Genomic DNA, 23,644 nt, shown 5'->3' with positions numbered 1-23,644 from the left:
AGAAGTAGATTTAAAACTATTCATTGGTATACATCTGACTTAACTTGTGTTTATATTCTCCTATATTCTATATGTGCTGAATTTTTGTTTTTTGTTTTATGTTTATCAGAAAGACAAATGGCGCTCTCCCAAAAAGACATTCTTCGTCATATTAAGTAAAAAGGAAACATCAAGGTCGGACCGAGATCGTGTGCCCAGGATTCACTGTCAAAACTCGGTCTGAAAAGTGAATCTGAGATTACACAGAGTGACTCAAAGCTGAAGAAGGAACGGAAAACAGGTAGCGAAGGGATTCCTGTTATCGTGTCTGAGGTCTCTGATTCTACTGATCACTTGCCTATTTCTGATCTCCTTAGAACGAGCAAATTAACATCTACAGGTTCAAGAAAAAGCTTTTGGGATGAGGATTTTGAACATTTGGCTCACGGACGAGCCTACAATTTCTCTGTCGTAGATGACACGGTACTTTCAAAGCGCACTCCTGAGTCGGCCCGAGAAAGGTTACTGCGATGTTTGCACCAAGCTGAAGCGTCTTCGCTCTTCTTGGTTGGGCGTATGGAGGCTTTAGAATTGAAAGAATCAAAGTTGGTAGTTGACCTAGAATCTGCCCAAAAGGAAATGGTACAGTTACGATCTGAAGCGTCCGAGCTTGCCGAAATTCGTCAATCTTCAAAGGAGAAAATGGGTGAGTTAAAGGATAAAGATATCGAGTTGCCTTTGCTCACGACCAAAATTGATGAATTATCTCCGAAGGTCGAAAGTTATGAGACCCGAGTGCAATAGCTAACAACTAAATGTCAGACTTTAGAGAATGACAAAGAGGAAATGGTTGATCAACTATGTGCTACTCTAAACCAAGGATTTCAGCTAGCCTTAGATCAAGTAAAGGCGCTATGTCCTGATGCTGATATTTCACAAGCTGCTATTACTAAAGAGGTGGTGAATGGAGAACTCGTAGAAATAGATGAATAAGGTAAATTTGGTTAGAAATAGATGAATAGGGTAAATTTGGTGATTTTGACTATGTTAGATTTTTAGAATGTTTGTTTTAAGATCTGTTGCTGTTTTGAACAATATGTTGCTTTAATTATGATTTGACTACGATTTGACTATGACTATGTCGGATTTTGAATATGTATGTTTACCTTTCAAGCTAGACCGGACCGAGTGCCTAACACTTTAAGTTTTTTTCTTTTAACAGACAAAGAGACAAATGAATTCAACATATTAAATAAAAGTGATATGTATAAAGTTAAGTCGGACCGAGCTTTCATCTCAGTACCTCAATATGTAGCATACGATGTTTAATAAACAAATGAGAAGATAAATGAAGTCGGATGGGAAGTCAGCATATGAAGTACTTAAGAATACTACTTACAAATGAGGTTGGACCGTGTTCCAAACACACATAACGCTTTACGAATGAAGTCGGACAAAGCTCGCTTTATGAATGAAGTCGGACTGAGCTTGCTTTACGAATGAGTTTGGACCGAAATCCCTACATATGTAACTAGTACAAATGAAATCGGACCGATCTCCTAACACATGAAGAATGGATAAGTTAGATTCAATCGGATAAATAAGGTCGGTCCATGATGGCCCTCAGCGTACTGAGGTCTTTACCAAGCGCGTAGCTAGGTCGGACCGAGACAGCCCTCAGCGTATTGAGGCTTTTACCAAGCGCGTAGCCAGGTCGGACCGAGATTGCCCTCAGCGTACTGAGGCTTTTACAAGTGCATAGCCAGCTCAAACCGAAATAGCCCTCAGCGTATTGAGGCTTTTACCAAGCGCGTAGCTAGGTCGGACCGAGACAGCCTTCAGCGTATTGAGGCTTTTACCAAGCGCGTAGCTAGGTCGGACCGAGACAGCCCTCAGCGTACTAAGGCTTTTACCAAGCGCGTAGCTAGGTCGGACCGAGACAGTCCTCAACGTACTGAGGCTTTTACCAAGCGCATAGCCAGGTCGGACCGAGATAGCCCTTAGCGTACTGAGGCTTTTACCAAGCGCGTAGCGAAGTCGGACCGAGATTGTTTTTAACGTATAAAAGGTTTACATCTATATTAAATTCCATGCAGTAAATTCTGAAAACCCACCTCATTAAAAAACCCTCCCATTTACGGAAGGGAAAATGAGTGTGGGACCCACCTCCTTGGAAAACCAGGAAACAGAGTGTGGGATTTATTAAATAAAATGAGTATGTCACAAGAATGTTGCAGAAAACAATAACAGAATAAAAGAAAGCGAAAATTTGTACAAAACAAAAAATGTTTAACTGAAATAGAACCGTAGGTTTGCAGCATTCCACGACCTGGGAATAATAGCTTCATCAAGTGTCTTTAACTTGTATGCTCCTCCCAGAAGGACTTTTTGTATTCGGAATGGCCCTATCCATTTAGGTGACAGCTTATCTTCTATCTCAACTGCGTGAGCCCTTCGTAATACTAAGTCGTTTTCTTGAAAGTCACGAGGCTTCACCTTTGATTTATACCTTTTTTCTACCCGTCTTTTTGTGGCTTCACTTGTTACTCGAGCCAATTGACGACCCTCCTCTAGCACATCTAAGTTGCCACGAACACCCTGTTCATCATTTATAGGAATAGCGATTTTACCATATGAACAATTTCTGAGCTCAATAGGGAGGAGTGCGTCAGTGCCATATACCAAGTTAAAAGGTGTTTCATGTGTAGTAGACTCGGGGTGGTATGATACGCCCATAAAATGCGTGGTATTTCCTCCGGTCAAGATGTTTTTGCCATTGTTATTCTGCGTTTGAGTGCCCTTAAGATGACTTTATTAGCTACCTCTGCTTGTCCGTTTGTCTGAGGATGTTCTTCTGATGAGAATGTCTGTTTGATACCTACTTCGTCACATAACTTTTTTACTTGGGAGCTTGAGAACTGAGTTCCATTATCTGAAATCAAACGATGAGGTCTGTCAAACCTACAAATTATATTCTTCCAAATAAACCTCACGATTTTGGTAGTCGTGATTGAAGCCACAGACTCGGCTTCAATCCATTTCGTCATATATTCTACCGCAACCACCAAGAATTTCATTTGTCGAACTGCTAATGGGAATGGACCCAAGATGTCTATACCTCATGTGTGAAAGGGCCAAGGGGCATTGATGGAGTGCAGGATCTCAGGAGGAGCTCGATACAGGTCCGAGTGTCGTTGACATTGGTCACATTTTTGTACGTGTTCAATGCAGTCTTTTTTCATGGTGGGCCAGAAGTATCCTGCCCGAAGTATTCTCAGCATGAGAGTTCGTCCCCCAATATGGCTGTCGCAAATTCCTTCATGTAACTCAGACATAATCCTCTTAGATTCTTCATGATCTATGCAAGTCAAGATAGGACGGGAAAATTTGAGACAGAAAAGGTGACCATCCAACATAGTGTATCTGGAAGCGCTTTAGGGAGTATTCCATTGGATCTTTAGGGAGTATTCCATCCGTTAGGTAGGTTTTAAAGGGTGTCATCCAATTTTCTGATCCGTTGTCGCTACTTCCATGAGTCGTCATAATAGTCATTTTACCTGAGACACCTATTCGCGGAGCGTTTAATATTTCTTTGATAACTGACCTTTGTTGCCTTGGTTTTGTGCAGCTAGCTAATTTGGATAGGAGGTCCGCTCGATTATTTTCTTCGCAGGGAACATGAATTAACTCAAAAGAGAGAAAAGTTTTTGACAGAGTCTGTATGTACTCTAAGTAGCGTGCTAATTGAGGATCCCTGGCGGCGAAATCGCCATTAACTTGTCCAGTCACCAATAAGGAATCACTACGGGTCGTGAGATGTGCGACACCCATTTCTTTAGCCAATAACATACCTGCAGCAAAAGCTTCATACTCAACTTGATTATTGCTCGTTTTAAACGAGAATTTCAAAGATTGCTCGACGAGGACGCCACCTGGCCCTTCTAGTACGACACCAGCTTCGCTTCCTCGTTGATTCGAAGAACCATCAACAGATAGAAGCCATTTTGCAGCCGCTGAGCTCTTCGGGCCGAGCTCGTCGTCACCCTTGATTAAGGGTTGTGTCAACTCGGCTATGAAATCTGTCAATACCTGCGCCTTGATGGGACCTCTTGGCTCATATGAGATTTCATATTCTCCGAGCTCTAGGGCCCATTTTACTAGGCGACCTGTCATGTCCAGCTTCTTGAGGACCTACTTGACGGGAAGATCGGTTTTCAATATTACTTGAAAGTGTTGGAACTAAGGTCGGAGTTTCCGAGCTGTGATCACAATGGCCAGGGCAGCTTTTTCTAAAATTGGATATCTTTTTTTTGGTCCTCGCAACAAACGACTGACGAAGTAGATAGGTCGTTGCACTCCTTCTTTCTCTTGTACCAAAACTGAACTAATCGCTTGTTCCGTTACTATGATATACATTTGCAAAGGAAGGTCGACCTCTGGTCGGCTAAGAACTGGAGGTTGACTTAAGTATTTCTTAAGCTCCAAGAAGGCTTGTTCACATTCGGGAGTCCATTGAAACGTTTTATTCTTCTGCAGACATTGGAAGTATGGGCGGCCTTTATCCCCACTTTTCACCAAAAACCTGGCTAATGCAGCCATCTGACCTGTTAGTTGTTGCACTTCGCGTATGCAGTTAGGACTTTTCATATTGATAATTGCCATGCATTTGTCGGGATTGGCCTCTATTCCCCTTTCCGTCAACGTAAACCCCAAGAACTTTCCAGCTTTAACACCAAAGACACATTTCTTGGGGTTTAACCTGAGTTGATATTTATTGATTGTGTCGAACAACTCTTGCAAGTCGTCGACATGTTTTCCTCCACTAACGGATGTAACCACCATATCATCAACATATGCTTCTACGTTCCGTCTGAGCATAGGTTGTAGAATCATGTCTATCATCCGTTGATGTGTCGCTCCCGCGTTCTTGAGACCAAAAGGCATTACTCGATAACAAAAATTAGCCTTCGTTCCCATGAAGGCAGTCTTGTCCTCATCCTCCGGATGCATTCGGATCTGATTGTATTCGGAGTAAGCGTCCATAAAACTTAACAACCCACATCCAGAAACTCTATCTACCAGGGTGTCAATGTCTGGTAACGGATAGGAATCCTTGGGACATGCTGTGTTTAAGTATGTGAAGTCCTCGCACATTCTCCACTTCCCACTCGCCTTTTTGACCATTACCACGTTGGCCAACCATTCAGGATATTGTATTTCTCTTATATGCCCTGCTTCTTTCAACTTTAATATTTCTTCTACGGCGGCTGCTGCTTTTTCATCATTGAGTCGGTGACAAATGACGTTAGGATCTATCCCCAACATATCCTTAGATGTCCACGCGACCATCATCCTTTATTAGTTGTGCCTTTAACTTTGTCAAGGTTGGAGAAGTTGGTTTCACCATCTTCCTCGGAGGCGTTCGTTGTGTAGAGTAAGGCGTGAATTTGTGGCTTGATCGTTTATGAGGTGAGAAAGTTTCCATCACTTGTCGTCTGGCATCCTTGTTTTTGCATTCGGGATTTGGACGCTTCTCCTCTGCTCTCTTCCTTTGCATGGTCTCCTCCGTTTCAATGTGTATTGCAGCTCGACTTCTTACTTCGACCAGCGTCGCTGCAGGTAGTCTAATTAGGGATTCGCTAAAAGGGTTTGCTCGTAGACCTTTGACAAAAGCTCCCACCAACATCTCCTCACTAGGATTGATTAATCCCATGCTGACGTCACAAAAACGGTTGAGGAACTGTTTTAGTGATTCCTCCGGACGTTGCCTTACATCGAACATGTCGGCTATCTGTAATTGTTTTGGTCGATTCACCGCGAATCGTTCTAAAAAGACTTGAGAAAATGTAGTAAAAGACGTGATGGATGCACTGGGAAGCTTACTGAACCATTTAAGAGTTGTGCCAGTGAGTGTTCCGACAAATATTTTGCAGCGGATGGCATCGTTCCCTCCAGATATCAACATCTGTGCTTGGAAGGTCTTCAGGTGGGCTTCAGGGTCACCCTCACCGAAGAAGGGTTGTACTTTTGGAATAATAAAATGAGGTGGAATTAATTCTTCCATTATCCCCTTGGCGAAAGGGTGGCCCTCTTCTTGATCTAGGTTCCTGTCGGCGTATTGGCGATCATGAAAATGGCCACGATCTCTCATCCACGTATGTAACCCCTTATTACACTTGCGCAATTGCTCTTGTTGGCGCAATGATTCCTCCAAACGTTACGTGATTCTGATGCTTCCTTGCGCAGGCGCTCTCTCTCTTCATCTACTTCGGCCTGTTGTCTTGTTTCGTGTGCTTGTCGTCGTGCATGTTCGTCATTCGCCTGCTTTCGCATTGCCTCATTCTCTTGTTGTAAATTCTCTATATGTTGCATGACTTTCTCCAAGGTGAGGGAATCTCCTCCATTATTTCCTGACGTAGTTACAGCCATTTAAATGTGGACAGGGATGCAAGTTTTACCTGCCCCACGGTGGACGCCAATGTTCCGGTCCAGGAAATGCGAAAACTCGAACCAGAACAAAAATGTATTCTCTCTTACTCTCTTAGTATCTCTCGGTTTCGCTCACTCAAAGAAGTTCCGCCTCTACTTTGCATCACACACGTATATATAGGGTTTTTCTTCCCCTAGCTGTTTATTTGTTGCCATATTTTTAGGTAACTGACCTACCACCAGTTCCATTATTTCTTCCTTAAATCTCATAGATACACAGTTTCCCTAAAATCAAGAGATATTAGTAAAGCGGTTTCCCATATTCATATGTGCCTTTATACTGGGCTATTTTCCTTAAATTAATCTAGGCCACTTAATTATCCTCGGCCTGTTATGAAATGTACCAAGAACCTCTGCTCGGAAGATCAGATCGGGACATGATACAACTACTCGGTCCGACCCATAGTCGGAGAGAGTACAAAAAGGTTATTGGATATTTGGCTATTTTCGTGCTGAATATCCTAGTCTTGGGCTTTGCTGAGCCTCGCTTACTCTCATTCTACAAGCAAGCCTCACTATTTAAATTGGCCAATTTTATGGGATCAATGATAACTTATTTTAACATGTGTAAAAACTATAACTCTATTGTACCACACCAAGCCAACTTAACAAAATAATGATAAAACGATCACCATACCAAAGAATTCGAGTAACTGGTCTAGGTTGGCCTAACCGGCCAAAACCGGTAACCTAGGCGTCTAGAGGAACGACCTGCCTAAGACAGCACATGAGCAACATAGACCGCCAAGGAAAGTAGTTAGTTTAGGCCGAGAACCTCAGTATACTTAGTAAAATGGAAACCCCCCGTGTTCAATAGGTCCTAAGGGCCTGGGTTGGGGCCTAGGCCCACTTACAGCCCAAGCTAGAACCCAAGCCAAGGCCCGGCCCATGGGATAACCAGACATAATTAATGCTCTATAAATACACGTGGACCCCAATAATTAAAGGTACGCATTCATTAATCACAGATTTGACCTTTTTGAGAGTTTTGACTCACTTGAGCTTCAGAGTCCCTTCTGCAGGTAACCCCTCCTGGGTCCAAACCGACATGTATCAACCGGAAAGAGGTCAACTGAAGAGATAGTGGACTACATGAGTAAGGTGATGTTTGTACTTAACTTATCTTGTTTGTTCTCTTCAGGAACATCTATGATTTCGACCAAAGTTAAAATGCTAATCTGACAAGGTGAGATACCGACGAGCTGACTAAATATAATTCCTCAAGACCTGATTGGATTCCGACCAGAGATCTGGATAGGACAGACACGTATAGCGGAATCAATATGTATCGCTATCTGAAATCTAGCAGAAAATACTTTTGTGGATTTGCTCAGAAACCCCTTGCTGATTGTTCAGTTTGTCAAAATGTGCTGCTAGTCTTTAAGTAAAATTAATTAGGTTAACATCACTTTTTCTGTAAGGTCGTTAAGTTATACATAATATAATTCACAAAATTAATCTTATGAATTTCAACCTATAAAATAATTAGATTATTATATTTGAAAAAGTAACTGATTTCAATAAAGCTTTAAAAGCTTTGTAATAATAAGTAAACCCAGTCCCCTGTCTCTTTTGAGTAACGGTTTGTTAGTTTTGGATCAAGTAATTTGCACTCATTTTGTGAGAAAGTTCAGTAGGTCCCATCCAACAACGCAAATCATCATTTTTGTTTAGCTCAGGATGAGTAACACCTGAAAAGAGTTCAAGATGTAATATAATGCATATAATCCGTTGTGTCACCAATAACTGATTGGGGTGGGGTATTTATTATTATTATACTAATAAATAATTAAAAAATAAATAAAATTATATTACTTTCATTTTTGTCACTTTCACTTTCTATAATACATGGAATGCAAGCAAAGTCTTGTATTTAGGTGCATGGATAGTTCTTTTTGACAGTATCATAAAAACAAGCGATCACTATATAAATATCCACCAAATGGACATTGGGAGTTGAAAACAAGACCAAATAGATGAAAACAACACATTTAATGTGGCCTTAGGGAATGCATATAGCATTCGATTTCTAGTAATTAATGCAAGAAAGTAACAAGCTCTTTTTCTCGTATTCTTATGCGTACACGAAAATGTAAACTATGAAAAAGGGACCTAAAGTTGCTTTGATGAACTGAAAGCTTTCTTCTCTTTTTCCAAATTTTAGCCCTGGTTTGCGAATGTGCGAGCTTGAAGTTCCTGAATTAAGGCCTCAACATCGGCGTAAGAAGTTCCACCTTCTTCCACAGCTCTTGCAGCTTTTCCTGCAATGTTTTTCGCTCGCCTTCTCATTTCCTCTGCCTCAACGCTCTCCATCATCAGCTTCCTCACTGCCACCTCCACCTTCTCTCTTCCCACCAAACCTTTCCATTCTGCATTCCACGGCCACCACTCCTTGTTCCCCACTTGGACTCCAGTCTTCAGAACCTCCGTTATCAACTTCTCATTCGAAAATTGCTCCGCCGTCAGAGGCCACGTGATCATGGGCACTCCCGCACTCACACCTTCCAGAGTCGAGTTCCATCCGCAATGAGTCATAAAGCCTCTGATCGCAGCGTGCTCCAGAATCAACAACTGCGGAGCCCACCCTCTAAGCACCAACCCTTTACCCGTTTCCTTCATCCTCTGCTCGAACCCTTCCGGAAGCCAGTTCCCACTGCCGTTTTCTTTGTTTTCTGATGGGTGGTGGAGAATGTTCCCCACAACCCAAATGAACGATTGATCAGAAGCTTCAAGGCCGTAAGCAATCTCCTTCAACTGCTCAGGGGGCAACCGAGCCAGGCTTCCAAAGCTGGCATAAAGAACAGAACTGGGTTTCTTAGAGTTTAACCAATTCAGGCAATTTTGTTCATCGATAGTGGGTGGCTTCCCTCTTTCGGTTTTATCCTCTTTGGTCCTGTTGCAAAAGGACACTGGTCCTACAATCCATGCTTTATTTCCCCACTTGCTTTTTATCAGATCAGCATAAGCTGGTTCCAATTCGTAGAAACTGTTGATAAGAGTGCCGAAACTCTTCTCCTCTAATTGCTTCATGCCCTTCACCCTTTCAGGAATCTCGGACGGGTTTCTCAGAAAAGGAGGAAGCTGAGACATCGTCATTTCGATTCTGTCGGGAATGTTAGGAACGAGGAAAGGCTCGGAGTCTGAACTCACACTCTCAAAAGCGACATGGCTTAAGTTCTTCTGGACGCAGAGAGCGAAGCACCCGATGCCGTTGAAGAGGATTCTGGGGATTCCGAGCTCGTAAACGACGTCGCCGGCCCAGCGATGGAACATGTCGACGACGATGCAATGCGGGCGGCGTTGGAGGAGGAGCTGGCGCAGTGGCTCGAGGAGGGCAGAGGTGTCCAGGAAGGGACCGACAGAGATGTCTGACTCTGGTACGTCAGCGGAGAGAGTGTGAATGGAGATGGGAAGACCGGATTTCTGGTCGCGCGTGATGGATTTTTGAAAGAGCGGGGTGGTGGAGGGTGTGGCTAGAATGGTTGATGAGGCTCCGTGAGATGCAAACACTCTTGCTGCGTCTATCATTGGGATTTGATGGCCTCCCCCTACGTAGGGAAAAAAAAACATTTCCACCGAAGGGGTTAAGGTTTTCATGTTGAAATGGAAATGTTTGCTTAGCTTGGTGTGTTAGATGGAGGAGCAAATAAGGTGAGGGAGGTGTGAGTGATTAAATCTCAGCTTCTACTATTTATTTACATGGAAAAAGTTTCATGAATATTTCTTAATTTTTCTATCCTTATTTAATATTTAAGAAAAAAAAAATATTTTTTACTTTTTTAGGTAATTCATTTTAAATTATTTTATATTTCAAGTAAAAATAGTATTTTGTAAGTGTAGGTTAGGGAATGAATGGAAATGGGTGTTTTTTTGCGGACAGAAAAGCTTGGAGCAAAACGTCATGAGTGACATATTTATAAATAATATAACAAGATTATTTGACTGGTGGTGTTCGTCCGAAGTTTCCAATCGCTGTTATTGGATAGAATTGTCAAACACGTGTGGAAGTAAAGTCATGTATAGACTGCCATTATAACTTTCGTCATACTTGAATAAACACCTTTTTCTAGAAGCTCAGTTACAATATGGAATATTCTAGTTTCACCGATATGCAGCTCCACCGTTTTCTTTGTTGGGTATATCTATGAAGTAGTGAGTGAGATAAATTATAAAAATACTCTGAAGGTTCGAGTGTGACAGGTAATAAAAAATAGGCTTAAACATATATTTGGTTTATATTTTTATTATTTTTATTATTTTATTTTTTATTTTTATTTTGTGTTTAATTAGATTTTTATTTTTGTTAAATTTTGATTAATTTGATTTTTTTCACTAATGTTCTTTAAATGGTTAATATTTTTTATATTTTAATTTTTTAAAAATCTTTTAATTTTTTTTTTTTAATTTCAAAAAATTGTCTATGTGTCAATTCATAATTATATCGCGTGTCAGTTTGTGTGGTTGTGTTATAATTTTGTTTAATTTAGTTTCTATATTTGTTATTTTTTATTCAATTTAGTCTATGTATTCGTTATTTTTGTTTATTTTCATTCCAATTATGGTTAAAATAAATCAATTTTATCTCTTTCAAATTAATACCAAATTTAATATCTTTTATAAAAATTATACTAATATTTTTTTTAAACTTGACATTTTTATTAATTGTGTTTTGAAATTCAATTATAAATTATTAAATTTAATTATAAATTGAATAAAGTTCCTATATTTAATTGTTAAATAAAATACAATTATTTAAAATATTATAAATGTAAAACCCCATTTAATTAATAACACTAATTAAAGGAATGTCACGCAAAATAGTATTAGAAACAAAGTCCTGGAGTGTAGACACTACTCCTCACGATTAGCCAAGAAAAACCCAAATAAGAAAAGGGCACACTACGATGCATAACAAAGTATAAAATATAAATCAACAACATTTAGAACTTTAAGCCTAAAGACCAGCGGTACACGAGCCATAGCCCTAAAGGAAAGTCCAAGTAAACTTAGATCTAGTCCAAGCAGACTATGCAGCGAAACCTCCATCACCCTGATGATTACGGGGAGTTCTCACCGCTGCTCACATCAATAAGTTGATGATCATTGCAAAACAAAAGACCACACCACAGAACATACAACAAACAACAGAAGGGTAAGCTAGAACCAAAATTAGTTTTATCATGCAATCAGATATAATTCACAGTCCAATATACATACATCATCCAAGCATGTTATGACCTTCCAATCAGTATACTAAGACTCGACTCGACTCATCCGAATACATATAATCTGGTCGGATTCAGCGGATGCTTGCACTTGTGGTGGATACCTCTGCTCACCCCCGAGTTGCCCACCCCCGAACTATGTGTTACAAGTGTTACAATGAATCAATCTCTCACACACACAAGGTTAACCCTTAGTGAGTTTCAAGCCTCCTACTACTCTCACCACAAGAGTCAGTCCGCTCTAAGTGAGACTAACTAACTCCTTAGAGTGTCAGGATGCAACCTTACCTTGAATCCTTACCAAATTATATAGATGGGGCACCACCATGGATACCCACTAACAGGGGCCATGGAATTACGTCCTGATCACTGAAGCACGACCCTGAAACCCCACCTAGGAATATTCAAGGAATTACGTACTGACCTCATACCAAACATATTCAAGCAACCAAACAACATTATTCATGCGTTTAAAATCCCATACCAACCTCTATGGTCCATCCTCATTCACATTCCATGTTGAGTCCATACTATCTCATTCTTCCCAACTCATGAATACATAATTTTATCTCATGCCAATACCATGCCACTTTGATTACCAACCATCACTTTCATTTCCTATGCCAAGATCACACAATCACATCAATCCAGTTCATAGTCACCAATTGTCATACATTTCACATGCCTCGTGCAATAAATGGAATATATCATAAATTGAGCAACTCGCAACAACTAGGCGAAGAAAATAGTGTGGCCTACAGCAGACCTCGCTTAAGTCAGAAGCCCTCGCTCAGGCGAGAGGGGTTCCCTCGCTCAAACTACAGGCTCTCGCTTAGGCGAGACCGTGACAGAGACCCTGGGAGATTCTCGCACACTCGCTTAGGCGAGCCCTCCCTCGCCTGAGTGAGATAACCCCTCGCCCAAAGGTGAGGTTCCTCGCCTGGGCTAAATTGCAGCGACACCCCAAGGCTTTCACTCCTTCTCGCTTAGGCGAGCGTCTCTCGCTTGAGCGAGACAGTGCCTCGCTCAGAAAAAGAGCACTTCGCCTGAGCGAGAGTTCGTGAGTGTCACCCTGGTATGTCCCTGTCAATCTCGCCTGGGTGAGTCGGTCTTGCTTGGGCGAGAACAACAGATCTCGCCATTGTTTCCCTACAACAGTCGCATTTTCATAACCAATACAACCACACATGGCAATCCAAACATTCACAACAAAGTATAGATTATACAAACATCAAGTAACTTCCAAACAGACCAAAAATAGACTAAAACCCATAACTCTAGCTTCCCTTACCTAGAAAGGAGCTAATATCGAGCTTCGACTCTTAAACCAATGGGACCGGCAGCTCCAAGAGCAAATCTAAGAACTGGAACCAGTAGCACAGAACAGAAACGAGATTACTAAAGTGGACCTCTAGTGGAAAAATACCAAAAAGAACTTTGAAAGGAACTAGTAGAGGTTGGGGTTTATCTTACGTGGAGACGAGCTGTGCTTAGAGCTAGCTTGACCAAGATTGAGGTTAAACCCTAGCAGAGCCTCTGTGGGGAAAAGGAGAGTGTGAGAGTATTGTTTCTACAAGAATGACATAAGTGAGGGGGGTTTGGCTGCCTTAGGGGCCTTGGACACTCCTTTATGCATCACTCCACTGACTTGATCACGATTGAGTTTTGGCCTACTGCCTCACCATCAACACTCTTGACCACTTTTATGCATAACGACACTCATAACATCTAGCCTCCTTTACTGACTTCAATCAATGGTAACAAGTCCGCAACCAAGTCATTCCATTTCCAAATTAAACTTTCCCCTATCACAATCACCAAATTCATTTTGGCATCTCACCTTCATTGACACTTGGCACTGACAAATACAACCACAAACTGACACGTGGCACTGACATTGACACGTGGCACATTGTGACTTGACACTTGAATAATTTTTTTGAAATTAAAAAAATTCAAAAATTAAACAAATTAAAAAAAAATCAGGAGTTGACACGTGGCATGTACTGTTCAAAAACGTTAATTATTTAAACACCGTTAGTAAAAAAGACTAAATTGACCAAAATTTGAAGAAAATGAAGACCTAATTGAACACAAAACAAAATAAGAATCAAATTGCATAAAAACAACAAAAATGGAGACCAAAGGTATATTTAAGCCTAAAAAATAAGTTTGTAGTTTTTGCTAGTTTAGGATACTTTGTAAGATTCTATTAGGTGAGTTTTCACAGCTCTTGTTATTGATAGTAGTTAGCATACTTATTAGCACTCTTTTATCATCTAGAATTTGTTTAGAAGGAGAGTTTGTTGCTTAGGTAGCTTAGTTATTAATTTCTAGTCATATAGGCATAGTTTTAAAACTAGTGCTAGTTTTAGGTTCTAACTAGTCAAATTTTAATTTCCTTGTTAATTTCGAATCATGACTTGATTTTTATCTTTCTTTTAGATACTCTATTTATTTTTAGTTACTCTTTTTAGTTGTACCTCTCTATTATAAATAGATTACCCTATGTATGGTTGATACAGAAGGGAGATTAATCTTGAATCATATTTTCTCTATATTCAACATGGTATCAAGAGCCCTAGATGATCTATGATTGAGAATGATCCTTACAGTAGTTCCTCTTTCCTAAAACCTTAGCCCTTAGCCCTAAGTCTTAAGCCTCTTTCACAAATTTTATGATTGAGAATGGATTCTTGCAGTAGTTCCTCTTTCTTAAGCTCCAAGCCCTAAGCCCTAAGCCTCTTTCACAATTTTTCAACAAATACCAGAGGAGGGTGAATTGGTTTAATTAATAAAAGTTAATACTTTAAAGTTTCCCCAAAATTTACCTTTTAAATGAAAGATTCAACTCTTTTAAAGTAAGTGCAGTTTAATAAAGAGAGTAAGAAAGATTATGAACACAAGGATTTATACTGGTTTGGATCACAACACTTGAACTTCTGATTCTCAAAAAGGTATTTTCGAAAGTGGTTAAGAGCTTTATAAATAGAGTTTAGAAAATGAGGTCAAGAAACTGAAAAGACAAGTTCCAACTGCCAGAGATAATCAATTATCACTTATGATAATCAATTATTCCATAGCAGTTTCTAAAATCAATACTTTTCGGTAATAATCAATTATCCACTGAGATAATCGATTACTCCAATGACTTTTCTAAAAACTGAAGAAAACATACGATAATTTATTATCATAAATGATAATGATCATCATAAGTGATAATCGATTATCATTATCATAAGTAATAATCAATTATCACAATGCATTTTGGATAAATAAAAACATTCCCAAAAAAATTAAGTGTTAGTGGTAGTTTTATGAAGTTTCTAAGCTTACTTAAACTACTAAATACAATCAGAACTTATTACAGGAGGCTTTAAACAATAATTAAATAGTCATCCAATAATCTTCTAATATTTACTTTGTGGCGACTCCTTGCAATTGTCATCATCAAAACCTTTGCAACTCAATTCTTTTTGTTTTGCCAACATCTTTGAGTATGTCAAGTCTCTCCTAGATCTTATATTGAGTGGTCAGCTCAAGTGACCACTCTTAATCACTGATCTTGAGATTATCTACAAGTGGTGAGTGGTGTGGCTTCATGCATTCATCTCATTTGTTCATTCGACTCGAGCATTCGAACCTACTCTTTATGCACAACTCGTTTTGTTCAATAACTTTTCTCGTAATCTATCTTTAATTTATACTCTTTATTCACAACTCGCTTTGTTCCATAAGTTTTCTCGTCATCTATCTTTAATTTGTGTCTTGTTTATGTGTTGTTTAATTTTTGCATCTCATTCTCGTTTTTGTTTCAAAGCACCGAACAGCTCAAGTATATTTCTCCATTCTCAAAAACTGCAAAATGGGTATGAAAATAATATTTTACGTCCATGTGATTCAACATAATGTTTTACAGTAAATATAAACATATAAAATAATAAAGTATTAATTGTCTTGAAAAATGTGAACGAAAGAATTTTGGTAACATTTAAATATCGAAAATTTGTTTCTAGTAGACCAGGCTTTGATTAATAACCCTATTAAGCCATGCTTACCTTCTCAAGTAAATCTCAAGATCTTTTCTCTATTATTTTACATGTATTGTTATCTAAGTTGAAAATATTAAAAAAAAAATAAATGAGATCAATTATATTTTTCATTATTAAAAAAAACATAGATATCAACACTTAATAATTGAAGAAGTTTTCAAGTAGTTGAATTGCTCTAATCATAATATATAAATATATACATAATATCCGAGTGTTGTTTGTAATTTCTTTCTTTTATGACAAGTCATATAAATATAATTTTAATTAAGTAATTTATTTATATTTGATTTCTTAGATTATAGTGTGAACTTTATAGCAAATAGAGATGTCAAAATGGGTTTCAACCCGTGAGTCAACCCGACTCACTACGGGTTCGAGCTGGATTGGGTTGAGAAAAATTCAACTTTTTCAAAAGTGGGTTGAACTCAACCTGGCTCACTTAACCTACGGGTTAAACGAGTTCGAGCCGGATTGAAGGTGGGTTGACCCACTTAACCCACCAACATTTTTTTACAATTTTTATTTTTATTTTTTTTTAAATTTTCTTTTAATTTTTTTAAATTTTTTTAATAATTATTTACTACTCCTATTATATTTGTTCACAATTTCATATTTTTAAATACTAGAATGCTGCTTAATTATATTTGAATAGTTTGAATGTTTAATTAATTTGATTGTCAAGTTATATATATATATATTGATACTTTAATCTTTAACTATAATCTTTATAGTAAATTACTAAGTAACCGTCTTATAAATATTTTTTTTTTTTAAATTAGCATGAATAAAATGTATAGTTTTTTTATTTATATTTTGTTGAATAGTATGACAGAAAATTTGTAATATTAGCCATACTTTCTTAGACTAATGGATACTTTCTTGAAAATAATTCTTCATATATTGGCGATGAGCATGATCAAAACATTGGTTCTTGATTTTATTATGATTGTCATCTCATGGGTTACTTAAAAAAATATTTAAATATTTGAATACTAAAGAAAAATAATAATTTTTTTAGGTGGGTTGGTGAGCCAACCCACTTAACCCACCAACTCGTGGTCGGTTGAGCCGAATTACAAAATTTCTGACTCACCAGAAAGTGAGTCGGGTTAGGTTCACTCATTTTAAATCCGACTCGTGGTAAGCCAATCCATGTGAACCGAGTTAGCTCACTTTAACATGTCTAGGCAAAGCATAAGTTGAAAGTAAAGAGTAAAAATGGAAGTGGACTAAAATATGACATCATAGTTTATATTACAACTAAAATAAAGTTTGAAAGAACAATCATAACTGAACTTAAGATCAAATAAAAAATTAATTTACATTCTTTGAAACCAAAATAGTTAAGTTTCATGTATATTTTTTTAAAAAAGAAAAAACATATTTGCCCATTATTAGTTTAGTTGATGGACCAAAATTAAGATCTTATTCTTAAATGTTGGGCAAGTTAATGCAGATGTGGCAACTTCAGTCTCAACTGAACATTATTATCATTAACAACATTGTCAAACCATAAAGATTCACTTGCTAACCCTCACTATAATAACTTACACTAATGCATACATTTTTCAAGGACGGAAATTTTCACTCATTTTATTTTCTGACATCCTTTTAAGTTAGAGGGCAAAATATATAACCACGTATAAGAAAGAGAAACAGATGTTTTGACAAATTTACTACCAAAAGAAGATTGCAGGAAGTTACATACCACTAAAATTCTTTCTAAAATCATTCATAAAACGTTCATATATTTTTTTTAGGGAATTTAGTTCATATCTTTTAACAACGGGAATGTATTTCACTCCATAAAAGAATGCATGTGATCAGATGTTGACACTGTCTAGAGATATTTAATACGACAATAAACAGGTAGATAGGGAGAGACTCGAGAACTTCGTGAATAATCCAATATAGGAAAGCGACCGGGGCAAAATAACATATAAATTAAAATCCTCAGCAATTTACAATATAAATTTATAATACAGGGCTCTAAATTATTAGTTCCAGCCTCAAACGTCAGAGTTAACAGAGACCTATAAAGAGGATGTAGTGTCTCCATGCTCGTAATAATCAAATGCACGAAACAATGTCGATAACCTAATAAAGGTGATCGATGAATCACTTCACTCTATCTTGATTGTTACTCACTACTAAGATGTCACGTCAAAAGTTTATTTCAGCTCCTCTTTTTGCCCGTCATATATTCATAACACTCACTATACATTATACTAAACATTATACGTAGCTAACAATCTCGAAGTTTCAGCTCCTCTTTTTGCCCGTCATATATTCATAACACTCACTATACATTACACTATACTTAACATTATACGTAGCTAACAATCTCGAAGTTACGCTGACTCTCACCGGCACAAGCACCAAGCAAAGCTTTTTCAATGACTTTTTTTCAAACACTATTACCACTCTCCCGCGCGTTTTGATAGCAGAGCCGCCTTAACAATATTTCCTCTTGTAATAAGTCCAGCCTAGAACGAACGCAGAAAAATCAAATTAGCTAGAGTCACCGGTGGAAGAAGCACAAAAATTAATCTTGCAGGAGAGAATAGATATCCTTACCAGCTTTCCATCATCATCGACCACAGGTAGTCTGCGATATTTTGTTTCAAGCAACAGCCTGTACAAGTAATGGTGTCGGTTTATCAGTTGGCCAATGGTTGCATGTTAGATAGATTAATCATGATGGTTGAGATTTAGGAATCGTGTAAATCAGAATTTAATAATTTAATTATCATAGAAATATTTAACATAAATGGTGGCACTAATAGCAATAAATCGTCAGTGATTTTATTGTCCTCGTACATTGTTCTGAATTACGGTGTTACATGCAAAAGAATCAGGAAATTCAACATTATTGATATGTATGAAAAGTCAGTACCTAGCAGCTTCCTCCAGACTTGTCGATTCATGGACAACAAGTGGAGTTGGTGTCATCAAGTCACCAACAACTTGGCCATTAGTCTTACTAAGCAGCTTTTGTAACTCATTGAATGTCTGTCATGCAAAACAATAATTAGAGCTACAGAAGGGTAGCCATTCAATAGAATGAGCTCTCGCTAAACAATTACAATACCCCTTCTCTTTGAGTGCAAGTGAAGAAAAGAAAGCAAAAGTACTATTAAGAATCATGGCTCAACCTACACATAATCCTTTATCGTATGGAAGAATATTATTACAGTGACACCCAACATCACGAATAGTTTGAGTTTCATGTGCACGGATTCATTAAAAAAATTATACAACCATCTTGCCAACCAATTTAAGAAGAAACTATAAAGGGAGCTGTCCTTTTCAAGTGGAACAAAAGGAGTGCTAGTAAGACAGAAACCGAGGGTATCAACATAGGGATGAAGAAGATAAACTATATTATAGATTTTACTATAAAATGCAAGAAAAGTCGGTACAGGCTAACGTGAACATAGATACCTAATATGAAGAAGCAAACCTACACCAAGGCAAAAGCCAGTCAACCACTAACTGGCCTCCTCCCCTAACCACTCCACTACAAGGAAAGGACCCCTTTGTCTCCCTACTCTCCCAATTTCAAGATCACTTGTTATGCAACCATTTAGCAGCTTATCTCTCATTTTTCAGTTGTTGTTGCCACACCTTTCCTTCTTACAAGTAATTGTACGCTCACTCTTTCTGGTCAATTATTTTCTTCAGATTGGACTGATACAGCAAATCAATCCCTTTGCTTATTTTCTCTCCTCATGTTCCCCTTCTAGGTTCTATTAACTTTGTTATAATCGGTCTATCATACAGTTATTTCTCAACTACCTCAATCCTCCTCTCCGATCCCCAGGGAAAAAAACAGAACCCTTCAAAGAAATATAGGCAACACAAGTATATCGAAAGGCATTAATGCATAATTTCAAGAATTGGAATATAGGCAAAATTTTTCTAGAATACAACATTGGAACTTTTCAAGTAGTTGACTTTCACAATGTGTTTAAAGCTCTATACACCACGGCATCATATAAGTGGATCATAGCTGCTTCAAGGTTGACTCTGGCATACGAAATGTGGACACACAGGGATGTAAAAACACATTATGCCTCACACATAATTTTTCTTCTATCCTATAAAACTAAGGCACAAGGAAGTGCGTTAGTTAAAAGTATTAATTACCATGGAACACCAATACTATTTGATTCCCTTTTAAATCTTACATGTTTTGAGAAATATGATCTAGTTGTACATCAAGAAACGGGCAATACAACTTTGGCTTGGTAAAGGATATGAAGACTCATTCTACCAATGAATATTGATGGGACATGAAAATTCAAACTCGCAAAACACACCCAGACTATGAACAAAATATATGAATCAGATATAACTTGCTCTGTAAAAAAGGAATTGTAAACAGAGGTTTGGTATCTAGTATTCAATAATCCAAATGTCTTCTTCTTTATATTTATCCAACCAAAATGCTGTCAAATGAAAAGTGGGCTCAGCTTATGTTTGTAACTGATTGTGTGCTAGAGCAGGTGAATTATTAATTATTGCATTAAAAACTATGTCCAAACATTAGTTTTTGAATATCATCAGTCATCATTACCACATTAGCATCTAATAGCACTATTTGGCATGAGTTTCAGAGTTTATATGCAATCATCGGTAAATGATAAAATCTATTCCATATAATCAGAATTCATAAGGTAGCATGGTATATGCTAACAGAAAATCACACTTAAGAAATAGAACAGAAAAAGGTTCCACTTACTTTCCAAGAACTATCGACGTTGGGGAACAGGTTTGCATCACTCTGAGGACCTCCTATAAAAGCCAAGCATAACGATTAGAAAAATCTTAGCAGCAGCATGCAGAGAACTTATTCACAAGATTAAGCACAAAGTATTGCTGTGTTTCAGACTTGGAAAAAAAGTTAAATACTCTCTTCATTTCAAATTATTTGTCATTTATGCTAATGCACACATCATAAGAGTTGTTCATCATTGCACCAATTACCATGATAAAAAGTCTTCTTTGACTAAAATTCCCCTCCGAAAATGTCAGAGCATAGTTGTGAACTAAGTAAAGAGAAATAATAGCAACAGAATTTACTATTAGCTGAAATTCTGTGGCAATTACAAATTTTTGTAGCCCCCACTTCTTATTTTGTAGCATAAATCTTAACCAATACTAGGGAATAGGTTAGAAGTGTATTAGAAAGTGAGTTACTAACTTACTACTAATAACACTCTTAGTTAAATACATTAAATAGTTAGATAAGTTGCCAACAAGTCAGCGAGGAGTTTGAGAAAAAATTAATACTCTCTTGGTTTTATGAAGTTAGACATTTAGAAATACAAAGTCCCAAATCTCCAGATAATTTGAAATAGAGGGAGTACCATTAGCCTCGTTACTCACCAACCAAAACAGAAATGACTAACTCTCTGACTATAGCATGTATAAGCATACAGTATCTTCAATCTCACACCCATAGGTCAGTTACAACACACAAACTTTAAAAAAAATATGAAGTATAATCACTTCCATCAACCATTCAACCCCTATGAACATTGATTTGACTTTGTAGTTCACAGAAATTTCGCCACTTAAACGTAAATCAAAGGTAGTACAACATAACATTTTCCAATTCTGCATCTTTGATATCCGTAGTACCTGATATCGAATCAATAGCTAATAAATCATAATCTGAAACAACTCCAACCTGCAGCGTCAAAAGAAGTAGAAAAGGTTCAAGGAGGAATTGAATCCAGCCAAAATAGAAACCCAAGTGCGTTAAAGTTTTTTAGCACTAAATTACTCAACAGAACAAAAAAATAGTGAGGGGAAAAAGACAATTACCAAATTCCAGTTATCATCAATTACCGGAAGACCACTGATTCTGTTGTTTACCAGAGCCTCCAGAGCTATAATCCAAGGAAAAATAACGATATATAAATAAATACAGTAAATCACATAAAAAAAAAAAAAAACTTTACACAACATCGTGGTACCTTCATCAACGGTGGTGGTGGTTTTCACAACATGCAAATCTTGCTTCTTTGTCATGAAATCAGCAACGGTATAGGTTCCATTCTCACGCTGAGAAGGTAAAAACGCAACCCGCAAAAGAAAAGAAAAAAGGTAAGGAACACGGTAGCGTAAGAATGGCGCTTGATCCGAGAGAAGAAGACTTACGGGAACCGAATTCACGGCTGGACCCGAGGCAAGGCGGAACCCAGACGAATGAGACGAACGACGCCGTTTCGGTACAGCAGAGGAACGGATAGTATAATGGCATTGCGGAAAAAGGGAGGGAGGAGAAAAAGAACGAAGCGGAGCAGCAAGAGTGTTTATCAAATGAATCGAATTCATTTTTTTCTTTTTCTTTTAATTTACTATGTAATGAAATTATGAAAACAATTTACTTTTTTTATTTGGGTTTTTGGATGATTTTTTCTGCTGAGATTGAAGCTTGAAGACGAAGAATCAAAGCAGATCAACTGATGAAATGGTAAAGTAATGGCGACAATGGCGGTGTGAGTAGCTGTATCTAGGGGAAGATAAATAATTGAAAAGAAATTATAGAAAGTGAACAAGTATTATAATAATATAAATAACAATAATAATAATAATAAATAAATAGGAGATTGGTTGATGGAAGAAAAAGAGACGTGAGCGTGCATTACTTTTCCGTTGAAGGCGGTGGAATGCAAAGAACGTTGACACTAGTTCATAACGGTCAGCGTCGGACTTTTCACAACGGCGTCGTTTGGTGTGAGAACATATTGACATTTCCAATATTTTCAGTCTTTTGGTTTTGTTTTTACGTGGTTGTAGGTTGATGAATTCGTCCTGTGTTCCCTGCCCGTTGAAGAAGCACGTGGGAACCTTTGCCCATACCCTGTTCCGTTTCTTTTGAAGCAACTGTTCCGTTTCCAAATCAAACAGTATTAACGTTAAAACGTGTTCAGACCTTACACAAAACTTCTAGAAGAAAACAAAGCTCTAAATCATTGGCTTGCCATGGTTTAAACTACTGTTAATCACAAAACCAATATTTTCGTATTAAAGTAGTCTAAAGCTCAATTAATTATTCTTGTTGAAATTAGTGATATTCAACACTTACTTGATAAAGATACTACACCTACTCCCTCAGTTCTTAATAAAGATTAAGAAAATTAATATTTTAGCTGATCCTTCATGAAAATAATTCTAATCACACATATTAATAAAAAGAATTTATTTGAATAATTTATTATTAATTTATTGAATCAATCTTTAATTTTAATAATTTTAAAATTATTTCTTTTATTTAATAAAACAAAACACAACTACTCATAACATTTAATAAAAATAATTAAATATAAAGTTATAAAAAATACTGTAAGACCCACTATAATTCTTTCCTAAAATTTAAGGGTCTCTCTTAGTCAGTTGGATCTAACGCTGGTCCATAAGGCATTCCAAAATCCCTAAACCAGCCTAACCCTCTCATGTTCTGCCCACTTTACAAAATCAGCCACCTTACTTCTCTTCTCTTTTCCCCTCAAACAGTGATTTGCTTGGGTTTGGAGCTCATTCAAATTCAAGTCAGCTCAACCTCATTCTCTGCTCCACTTCTTGAGTATGCTCTAGAGTTGTTGGGTTCGTTGACGTATGTGCCTATGCTTTTCGCTAGCATCTGTCCAAGTAATGGAAGCTAGGATTTTTTTTATATGCTTTTATAAATAATGTGCCTGTTTTAGTTCTGTTGAGTGCTCTTGATGATTTTATGTGTTTTTGATGGTGTGAAAATAATTTGTGTACTGTTTCTGGATGGATTTTTGGCTTTGCATGCATGAGAGCATGTGAGATTTGTATGCTCGCCTAAGCGAGTTATTTTTCGCCCAAACGAGAAGCTCTCGCCTAAGCGAGAATGGCAGTAAC

General features: G+C 37.6%; 2 protein-coding genes and 1 pseudogene across 3 annotated transcripts; all 3 read right to left on the bottom strand.

Moving 5' to 3' along the window:
- Positions 1 to 2,268: 2,268 nt before the first annotated feature.
- On the bottom strand, positions 2,269 to 3,026 carry LOC146887644 (uncharacterized). Its single transcript, XM_085670318.1, has 2 exons — positions 2,802 to 3,026; positions 2,269 to 2,577 (listed from the first exon to the last, which is right to left on the bottom strand). The coding sequence occupies exons 1-2, from the start codon at positions 3,024 to 3,026 to the stop codon at positions 2,269 to 2,271; spliced, it is 534 nt and encodes a 177-aa protein (XP_085526444.1).
- A 5,349-nt stretch (positions 3,027 to 8,375) lies between these two features.
- Positions 8,376 to 10,154, bottom strand: LOC114179728 (abscisate beta-glucosyltransferase). Its single transcript, XM_028066152.2, has one exon. The coding sequence runs from the start codon at positions 10,063 to 10,065 to the stop codon at positions 8,629 to 8,631; it is 1,437 nt and encodes a 478-aa protein (XP_027921953.2). The 5' UTR covers positions 10,066 to 10,154; the 3' UTR covers positions 8,376 to 8,628.
- Positions 10,155 to 17,861: 7,707 nt separating this feature from the next.
- On the bottom strand, positions 17,862 to 22,279 carry LOC114178959 (CBS domain-containing protein CBSX2, chloroplastic-like; annotated as a pseudogene). The gene is made up of 8 exons (XR_014994008.1): positions 21,914 to 22,279; positions 21,730 to 21,817; positions 21,578 to 21,642; positions 21,392 to 21,440; positions 20,490 to 20,542; positions 18,642 to 18,757; positions 18,323 to 18,380; positions 17,862 to 18,231 (listed from the first exon to the last, which is right to left on the bottom strand). The product of XR_014994008.1 is annotated as a CBS domain-containing protein CBSX2, chloroplastic-like (transcript).
- Positions 22,280 to 23,644: the final 1,365 nt, after the last annotated feature.

The sequence above is a fragment of the Vigna unguiculata genome, chromosome 3, assembly GCF_037176805.1.
Source record: "Vigna unguiculata cultivar grain cowpea cultivar isolate G323 ecotype 2 chromosome 3, ASM3717680v1, whole genome shotgun sequence".
In the NCBI taxonomy this organism is placed as follows: Eukaryota; Viridiplantae; Streptophyta; class Magnoliopsida; order Fabales; family Fabaceae; genus Vigna; species Vigna unguiculata.
Note: the sequence above shows the minus strand (reverse complement) of the source record. Positions and strands in the feature narration are given on the sequence as shown.